General features: G+C 52.9%; 4 protein-coding genes across 4 annotated transcripts; 2 read left to right on the top strand and 2 right to left on the bottom strand.

The window, feature by feature from the left end:
* Positions 1-466: 466 nt before the first annotated feature.
* On the bottom strand, positions 467-3369 carry AYO20_09644 (hypothetical protein; the record flags this gene model as incomplete). Its single annotated transcript, XM_022647913.1, has 2 exons — positions 467-3226; positions 3274-3369. The coding sequence occupies 2 exons, from the start codon at positions 3367-3369 to the stop codon at positions 467-469; spliced, it is 2856 nt and encodes a 951-aa protein (XP_022496160.1).
* Positions 3370-3750: 381 nt separating this feature from the next.
* AYO20_09643 (hypothetical protein) lies at positions 3751-4781 on the bottom strand (the record flags this gene model as incomplete). Its single annotated transcript, XM_022647912.1, has 2 exons — positions 3751-3940; positions 3994-4781. 2 exons carry the CDS (start codon positions 4779-4781, stop codon positions 3751-3753), a joined length of 978 nt encoding a protein of 325 aa, XP_022496159.1.
* Positions 4782-6268: 1487 nt separating this feature from the next.
* AYO20_09642 (hypothetical protein) lies at positions 6269-7366 on the top strand (the record flags this gene model as incomplete). Its single annotated transcript, XM_022647911.1, has 3 exons — positions 6269-6311; positions 6364-6446; positions 6500-7366. The coding sequence occupies 3 exons, from the start codon at positions 6269-6271 to the stop codon at positions 7364-7366; spliced, it is 993 nt and encodes a 330-aa protein (XP_022496158.1).
* A 757-nt stretch (positions 7367-8123) lies between these two features.
* On the top strand, positions 8124-9482 carry AYO20_09641 (hypothetical protein; the record flags this gene model as incomplete). The annotated part of the gene is made up of 1 exon (XM_022647910.1): positions 8124-9482. One exon carries the CDS (start codon positions 8124-8126, stop codon positions 9480-9482), a length of 1359 nt encoding a protein of 452 aa, XP_022496157.1.
* Positions 9483-9562: the final 80 nt, after the last annotated feature.

Below are 9562 nucleotides of genomic sequence, written 5' to 3'. Positions count from 1 at the left end.
CCCCCCCCCCACTCACATAGTCCTATGCCCGCCTCGTCTCTATCCAGTCCACCTCGGTACAAATACCCTCAACTAGCCCGACAAGACAAGACAAGATCGCATTCTATTGACTTGAGACGTACTTGTGGGTATCGAACACGAAGAGAATACCCAGGAACTCGCAAAAGCAAAAGTGTTCACTCGCTCATTTAAGTCGTTGGACATGTTTGCAGAGCGCAAGAAGAAGAAGATAAGAGGCAAAAACAGGAAAAGGAAGAAAGCAAGGACGGCCGTGCGCTCGAAAAAAAAAAAACAAGCACAGAGTTCTAAAACGCCCGCGATCGTGAAACTGCATTCATGCACGCCTTAGTTCTTGTCCTCTCAAAACGCCCTTGTACCGCAGTCGTCGCGTCTGATCTAGCGTGACAAATTCGCTCTCAAAAAAAAAAAAACCCTCAGACAATGGCAAAAAGCGCAATAATAAAGATTAGACTTCCCTTGTGGTGCGTCTTCCTTGCATAGCAGCAGCACCTTCGGTCCCGTTATTGGTAGCACTGACGCTTCTCACTCCATTTCCCACTCGAGACACCAGACCACTCAGGTTCAACCCCTGAACACCCTGGACAATCCTGCTACCCACTGCATCCACCGCTCCTCTTGGCTGGCTTAGGCTTGGACCTTCTCTTCTCCCCTCAGTGGCAACCTGGAATAGTTTCACGTTCGTGCCGTTCCAGACACCTACCGGCCCGGCCATCACTCCGCCTCCTGTCAATGTTGCCGCCGTGCTGGAGGTGGGCAAGATGGTCATTTCCGCCGTGAATATTAATGACCAAAGTACAGACATGTACCATCCTAGGGACAGTGGCGACCACTCAAAAAGGTGTACTCGGATGGGGGATGGGGAAGCAAGGATCGCAGCGATGGCAGGGTGCGTAGCCGTGGAGGGAATTTGAGAGCGGAAGTCCGTTGGACTTGTAGTCGGGGAGTTGACAGGGGATGGCTCGTCGCCTCCAGTGAGTGACGAGCGCCGCGAGGAAGTGACCGACGGTGGATTTGTTGTATCACCCTGAGTGCCGCCCGTGTTCCCAACCCGTGGTGATGCGAGAGGGTGCGTAGAAAGGACTTTGATCACAGTGAGCAGCGTGTGAAGGGGCAGATCGGGGAGCCAGCTCTCTAGCCATTCTGAAGTAGCTGTAAATGAGCCACGGCCGGTGGCATATGTCGAGCTCGCCGAAAGGCTTGTTGTACTGTTTTGTCGTGAGAATGTCGGGGCATTCGCCGGCATCTTACCTCTGGCCTTTTCTGACATGCCCGATAACTGAACGGGAACGTGATCATCAACAACAGATGACGACCCTATCGAAGGTGTGCGAGATGTCTGCATCGAATGGGTCGATTGAGAAGGAGTTGGTGGCTCTTCATTATCCGAGTCGTCCGAATCTCCAATGGCGAACGTGCCGTCCACCGCACTGTCCGGGTGTGGTGACATGCCACCGCGAGCTTCTGGCGTGTGCACATTGTCCAGCGTGGACGATCTGGAAATGCCGTTTGCATTATCGCCCAATGCGCTCTCCTTGCGCCGTTGAGTAGCTCGTTCGATCTCTGCTTGACCGCCTTCCAGCGTAAACTGTCTTAAAGCCTCAATGCGTCTCCTTGACCGCCAGACAGCATATATCAGATTTGCATTGGATGCATATTGGTGCTCTATCATAGTGGTGATAGATTCCAACAGCGCCCGGAGAAGGACGTGGTTGCTCTCATTTGCAAGAAGAAAACTTGGGCTTGACATTGATACCAGTAGCTGCACTAGGCGAGTGCTTGCAGCCAGCGAGAGATGCTGCACATAGGCGGCCATATTATTAATGATGGCCAACAAGGCAGGATATATGGCTTCGAGTTTGCCTTTGCTCCCTGTAATCAACGTGTGGATAGATGTGATTAAGAAGTCCGCATAGGTGCCTTTGAAATTTGCCAAACGAATGGATGGTGGTAATGTATCCTGTGCTTCAAACTTTTTGTTGAGATTGTTCCCAAAGGTGGATTCGACGCTCATGGTTTGGAGGACGAAGACGCACATCCTCACAATCCCCTGCTTCGACGTGTCCGTCTTGTATTCAATGGCGTAGAAGAGCATGAGGATGACGAAATCATGTGCGCGATTGGACTCTATGATGAAAGTCCGGAATCTTTTGTTGCATTGGAGTACTTCCCAGAAGAGCATGATCATTTCTGGCGCCCACTTGACTGACTTCTGGCTTCCAGGTAAATATGAAGTTGTCGCATGCATCGGCTGGCTCAAAACTCGTGTCATGCCATCGGCGAGGAACTGGAAATCTTCCGGTCTGTGTAGCCGACCGAGATAATGGCGGTAGAAATTCTTTGGGGCTGGGCCATTTCCGCTTTCGGGAACCGGGTATAGTAGAAGGACGAGGAGGAGTTGTAAGCTATAGACGACAAGAGTCTGTTTGGAATCCTTCCGCACCACATGGTCGTAAGGCAGACGCCATGAACCCAGATTCGATTTGATCGTGGTATTGACCAGAGAGCACAACGTCGAGAGAACAATCTGCTTGTCTGGACATGTGACTAGGTATGTGATAGCCCTGACACCTTGAACAGGGAGAACATTGGAATGCGTGTACATGGCCTTGCTGGACAGGGTCAGGAGAAGCCTGAGGACTTCGCACCGGTTGCTCTCGAGCTCTTTGTTCGTTGGGATGGAGGATTTACAACCCACACCACTCTGCCAGATTGCGTACGTGACCTTGCTTTTCGCCTGTGGTAGCTCAGGTATCGTAAAACGAGCGTAGAAGAGGAGATCGATCAATGTGTCGATGAGTTCTTCCGCCAGTGGCTTCACATCTTCGAATTCGGGCTCGCGATTGTCTGTAGGGGTATTCTCCTCAATCTGATTATCGTCGAACAGTATTTCACCCGATACTTGAGATCTTCTCGTCCGGCGCCGCCTCAATCCCCAGAAGAACTTCTCCTCCCATTCTGCCAAGTCGTCGGCCTCATAGACGTATGGGAGGAGACGGGTGAGGACTCGTATGCAGTTGAGGGCATCCCGTTCCGGGGCAAGATCAGGATCTGGAAACGAGGGGTGGTTCTTCAACACGATCAGGCGCGATGTAACGGCTAGAATGAGGGTTTCGAGGTTCTCGAGCGCGGAATCTCGGGTTCTGCGAATGTCGGTATGTGAAAAGAGACTGAAGACATCCTCGACGGATTCAGGTAACTCCCAAAACTGCGACTATCAGCGTGTCACCTCACACAAGCCATGGTACACCTCACATTTGTCCAGTATGGGTCATTGGCTGCAATGTTCCTCTCTTCAGAGAGCCTGAAGATGCCTTGTTTGAATACCAACTTCGACTCTGATGCACCCATGGTTCAAACCGCACATCGCAGGTAGACTTGAGAGTGAACCGGGCACGGAACAGAAGTGTGACTCCTACGGCGCATTGAAAAGCACTGAAACGAAGGTCGATGGATCACGTCGTGTAACTTCACCACTTCACCACATGTTGGAGCGAGAAGGCAGAGTTGCGGGCATCGGCAAGTCGGAGTCTAGATGACGACGAGCCAAGACATTTTAAGGTGAGGTGAGCCACATTGCGTTCGATTGTCCATGTCACGAGGCTGACATGCCCCTGGTATCACACTGGGTTATCGTTAACTGTATACTTATATTCATGACTAACGTCATCTCGAGATAAATCCTCTATTCCCAGAGCCCGCGACATTTGAGCACACAACTTGTGGGCAGCCTCAACACGGATCGATTCGCACATGCTCGGTCTCAACCATGGCCTTGTCCAGGTGACTCTCACCGTGGATCGCATCCTCAGTGACATTGCTTGTCTTTCGTGCCTTCTTCCGTTCCCCGTAGTCTGCGAGTGCTGGGAAGAAATACCCAGGGTGAATAAATGTCTGAAGGATCGTGGCGACGCCAATCTGGCTTGATCTGATGTCAGAGCCTTGTCAAAGTATGGAGGAAGGGACTATACTAACACACTGTCAAGTCCGATAAAGAGGCCTTGATTCTGCATGATGGGGTTGCGCCAACCATTCGCCATCTCCGCAACCCGGTAGACACATCGAATCAAGATGGCTATGTAGGCGATCAATTGTGCCACAACAAAGACCCTGAACCTCAAATCGTGCACCAAGGACTGGGTAGATTCGGACAGTGGCTGAGATTTGAAGCGCCTTATTGAGTAGTCCAATGTGGCCGCTCCAAATATTAGAAGAGTCAGGACCTGCCAAGATATACCAGTGATCATGAGTCTGTCTCCAACATTTCGAAAGCTCTCGTCGTCTCCAGCGGACCCTGCTATACCCCCACCAGCCGCTTGCAGAGTCAGGGCAAGAAAGTCGGCGACGATGAAAGCCCAAGTGTAATATTTCGGTCTGATTCTCGACCATTCTCGTCCAATCTGTAAGACCAGATGTTTCAATATCAGGTAGATCGCTGCAGCGTTGAATGCAGGAGCAAAAGTGAGGCAACAAATCTGAATCTCGAAGCCGACAGAGTCGTAAGGGTTGCGGTGCATGAGACATCGACCAACGTAGCCGATGCAGCTAGATATGCTGGCAAGGGTCATGGCAGTCATGTATGACCACGTCCTATAGCGCCAGCCGAGGCCAAGATTGATAATGAAGCAAAGTCCAAAGAGGGCGCTGAAAAAGGCGTTCGATCCCAGAGTCGGATAATATCCATATATCGAGGCCTCGACGGGACATTGTTCGGATACCTCATTGCAATCGAGCGGATTGACGTGAGAGGGGTTGACGGACATCACGAACGCCTCTAGCAAGACTCGCAACAAAGTGCTTTGAATAAGAAGGAATCTCGCCCTGGTAGCCAATACCCCGTCTCTCAACTTGGTACAGGGCAGGGAGAGAAGACGCAGTGGAAGTATGGACACTCACAGATCTCAGGTGAGTGAAGTCACTCGGCTGAGTATTTAACTTGAACCATGATGTCCACTAGGTCCAGGCACTGCTCATACCGACAAGAAGGAACGGAACGACGACAACAACCTGCGCACAAGCCAAGCAGACACTTCGCGCAACATGGTTGTTTCCGGTCTAGTGCAATATGCTTTTACAAGAGTTGTCAAATCAGGACAGCACCTCAATATCATGAATCATGGCGTGTGGTTAGCCCAAAGCGTAAAATACTCGTTTAGGATTGGGTTCTGTCGCTGGAGGCTGTACAAGTCCTGGGATCGGAGGACAATTGAGGATTGTACAATTAGGTGGACGGCTAAGAGCACGGGTTGTGGTAAACGAAATAGGATGCGAAGGTTTTCGATGGGAATAATATGGCATCATGACTGAGATGCCTCGATGCTCCCAAGACAGACTAGCCTCCTTACAGAAGATTTCGCGAGGCTCAGGCAAGGCTGGGCGCTTGCCCAATCGCTGTTGACCAAGTCTTACGGCCGAAGACCTCGCGAAGATGTCACAACCAACACAGTGGCTTCAGACAGGCTCATAATGCATCCAAAGAGCATCTGTGGTGGACGGGGGTTTTCTCATGGGTATCAGTGTGCATTGACTATTTCGTCAGTCCAAGCGTACCTACATCAACCGCCCTTCCATTTGTACTCGATACAACAGACGAATATGGGACATGCTGTACGATGTTGCGAGTACTCGGGACCAATAGTTGAACTTGAGGCTGTGTTGCAACTACCGAGTACGAGGTACAAGTACTTCAGGTCGGATAAACGATGTTGCCGCCCCGAGACGTCAACTGCGGCTCCGGGATTCTCTCTTTCCCCTCTCTCAGCATCACTCAAGCAAGCTATACACTGCCTAGGTACTATTTCCAACTGCAAACTCACGCGTGGATGTGCTTACTACTCTCCAGGTGCTGACAGGTGACATAGCTATTATTCCACCGGTTGCGGTGATCCGTCGGCAATAATAAGGTGTCTCTTCCTGTAACGGACCTTTAACAATCTGGGACGATTTGCCTCGGTCCCCGGCTGCACTCGACTCACGCGGTTCGACTCTCCTCCCCACAACTTTGTCCCCATGTGCCCCCCCTGCGTCCCTGCGCCAACTGTTGCTGGGAATTTGTGATCACCTCGGTCATTTATAATTATGAATCGATATATGAAGGAAAGCATGGTGTTCTGACCTACATCCACTTTCTTCTTCTCTCATACCCTGACCCTTCCTTCCCGCCTGTTGTATTCTACGCCGACCTGACTGGACCGTCGAACTCCCGAATACCGCCGACTGCCTCCTCGTACGACCCAAAACCACAACAACAATGGTTTTCAACACCGAACTCACACGCCGGCTCGGCATCAAAGGTATATTCTGGAAGCTGTACGTCTGGCGCATATCTTGCTAACACTGGAAAAGTTCCCGTTGTCCAGGGTGGGATGCAATGGGTCGGATATGCCGAATTGGCATCTGCTGTATCTAACGCAGGCGGTCTTGGTATTGTAAGTCGGTGGAATCCGAAAACTTTTATCAATCGTGCTAATCAGATCTTTAGCTCACAGCTCTGACCCAACCTACCCCGGAGGACCTGCGCAAGGAGATCCGAAAATGCAGGACCATGACCAAGAACCCATTCGCTGTCAACATCACTCTCCTACCCACGATGAACGCTCCACCTTATGGCGAGTACGCCCAAGTCTGCATCGATGAGGGAATCAAGATTGTGGAGACAGCAGGCAATTCGCCTGGCCCGGTCATCAAGCAACTGAAAGGCGCTGGCATCATCATTCTTCACAAGTGTACTACCATCCGACATGCTCAATCCGCTGTAAAGCTTGGCGTGGACTTCTTATCGATCGACGGCTTTGAGTGTGCTGGCCATGTGGGTGAATCGGATATTACCAACTTCATCCTGCTCTCAAGAGCGAGACAATCCCTCGGAGCTCCGTTTATTGCCTCTGGCGGCTTTGCGGATGGCCAGGGACTGGCCGCCGCCCTAGCCCTAGGTGCGGAAGGTATCAACATGGGCACGAGATTTATGTGCACTGTCGAAGCGCCAATCCACGTTAACATCAAGCAAGCAATTGTGGATGCCTCGGAACACGATACTGAGCTCGTGTTGAGAAGATGGAGGAACACGTCCAGACTATTCAAGAACAAGGTTGCTCAGGAAGCTGTCGCGATCGAGAAGAGCAGCACCACCGGCAAATTTGAAGAGGTGGCTCCATACGTGTCCGGGAAACGTGGGCGAGAGGTCTTCATCAACGGAGACAAGGACTTTGGCGTCTGGACTGCTGGTCAAGTCATTGGGCTGATTCATGATATTCCAACGTGCCAGGTGCTTCTAACGAGAATCGAGAAGGAGGCTGTGGAGGCCATTGAAAGGAGTCGGAAGTTCTATGAACCCCAGAGCAAACTATGAGAGGCTCTCTCATACCCGTGTTGGGCAAGTGGCGTTTTCGGAGGACGATTTGAAGACGAAGACTTAGTTAGATCTTGGGTCTGTCTAAACACACTCCCGTGAAAGATTTCATGTCGCACCAACTCGATTGGTCTCAAAGTATGAGCTACAAAATGAAAGACGCGAATGGTTGATCATCTTGTCATCTCAGACGCTTATTGAGCCTGGTCGAGAAATGGGAAGCGATCAGCAACACTGTCCTGCCAAGGTGGGCGAGGACACCAACCGCAATTCTTTCCTGTAAGGCCTCGCTTGCCTCGCTTACTTCCTCGTTCCTTGGTCTATCTAGCGAGCTAGGATCGCAAGGTTTGTCGCAGACGGGTTCGAATTCGATTGGCTGCATACGAGGTATTCTGTATAAGTGGACTCTGTATGAGCAACCTCATTCTGAACCCTTTGCCTGTTTCCTATTTCTCCCTCGTGTTAAGATTTCCCTTCTCATAAGGCGTCCGATGTTATGACTCCGGATTCGAGGGAGTCCCGTCTTTCACTGAAGAAAATCCCTTTTTTTTCAAGAAGATCAGGCGGGTTTAGAGGCGGTCTTAGCTGACCAGCGGTAAGATGTCCACACGGTATGGGATTCTTGACGATGGTACCCAGGTATGATCAGGCAGGTAAGCAGCTCACTCGGGTCTTCAAAGACGTATATCTTCTCCATCGTTCTCTTCTCAATGCAAAGTACGCTCCGAGACTTGGTCTACATTGATCGATCGCTACAATGGGAAGCGTTGACCGACCTTCGAAGCCCTATTCGGTGCTGATAGTAGGTGCCGGCATTGGCGGACTGTCGGCGGCGATTGGACTGTCTCGCAAGGGTCTGGAGGTCACTGTCCTCGAAGGCAAATCGGAGTTGAACGAATTCGGTGCCAGCATCAGCATCGATCCTAACGCGGTCAGGGTCGTCAAGGCCTACGGCCTGGAGCAGCAGTTCAGGCCCTGCGTCACAGAAAACAAATACATCGATCTCCGCGACGGCGCGGACAATGGGCGGCTGGGTGCCGTCTTTCACAATCAAGGGAACCACAGTGGTGTCCTCTGGGGGGCCCCGAAATGGAGTATCCACCGCGCGGATTACCAGCAGCTCCTCGCCAAAGGCGCCCAGCGGTACGGCACCAAGATCTTGTTCAATGCCGAAGTCACCCGCGTCGACGTGGACACGAACACGGTGTACCTCAAGGACGGCCGTGCCCTCTCGGCCGACCTCATCGTGGGAGCTGACGGTCTGCGCTCTGCAGTCCGGGGCTCCATCCCTGCCATCGCCTCGGTCGAGCTGATCCCCTCGGACGAAAAGGCGTACCGGTGCACAGTCGACAAGGACGCGATGGAGTCGAACCCGAATCTTGCGTGGCTGTTGACGCAGGGCACGAGCCAAATCTGGTTCATGCGGGGGAAATACATCCTGTCGTGGCCGCTGCCGCCGCACAGGCCGTATGACGTGGTCGTCTGCATCGGCGACGGCTGCAACGTCCCCTACGGCTACTGGGGCATCAAGGCCGAGCCGGCCCAAGTCGCCGACGAGTTTGGGGACGCCTGTCCCACCGTCAAGGACCTGCTCGCCAACATCGGCCCGTGCGTCCAGTGGCGCCTCGCCGAGCTCCCTCCCCTGAGCACCTGCCGGAGCGACCAGGGTGGCACGGTCCTCCTCGGCGACGCCTGGCACGCGATGCTCCCGCACGCCGGCTCCGGCGGGTCGTGCGCCATCGAAGACGGCGCCGTCCTCGCCGAATGTGTCGGCTGGGCGTGGGAAACCGGCCGGCCAATCGCCGACGCCACGAGGGCGTACGAAGCGCTCCGCAAACCGCGCGTCGAGCGCATCCAGGCGGCGAGTCACGACGGGGTGGGGTTTTTGAACGGCCACGACGCCGAGGCCCGCAACGCGTTTCTGGCCAGACAGCTCGTGGTCGACGAGGCTGAGCTGGCCCGGCCCGAGGAGGAGAGGAGGGCGCAGTCTCGTCCGCCGGCAAACATGCATGCGCCGTTCCCGAGCCCGTCGTATCTGCAGTGGTTGTACAGTTACGACGCTATCAAGGAGACGCAGAAGTATCTGGCTCGAGAAGAAGCATCTTCAGGACCGTGAGCAGATGTTTTGGTGGTTGTGGTGCTTCGCTCGATGGTACCGGGGTGGCTTGGGGCTAGCAATCCATTTGGAGACACACA

The sequence above is a fragment of the Fonsecaea nubica genome, assembly GCF_001646965.1.
Source record: "Fonsecaea nubica strain CBS 269.64 chromosome Unknown Scaff91, whole genome shotgun sequence".
NCBI classification, from domain to species: Eukaryota; Fungi; Ascomycota; class Eurotiomycetes; order Chaetothyriales; family Herpotrichiellaceae; genus Fonsecaea; species Fonsecaea nubica.
Note: the sequence above shows the minus strand (reverse complement) of the source record. Positions and strands in the feature narration are given on the sequence as shown.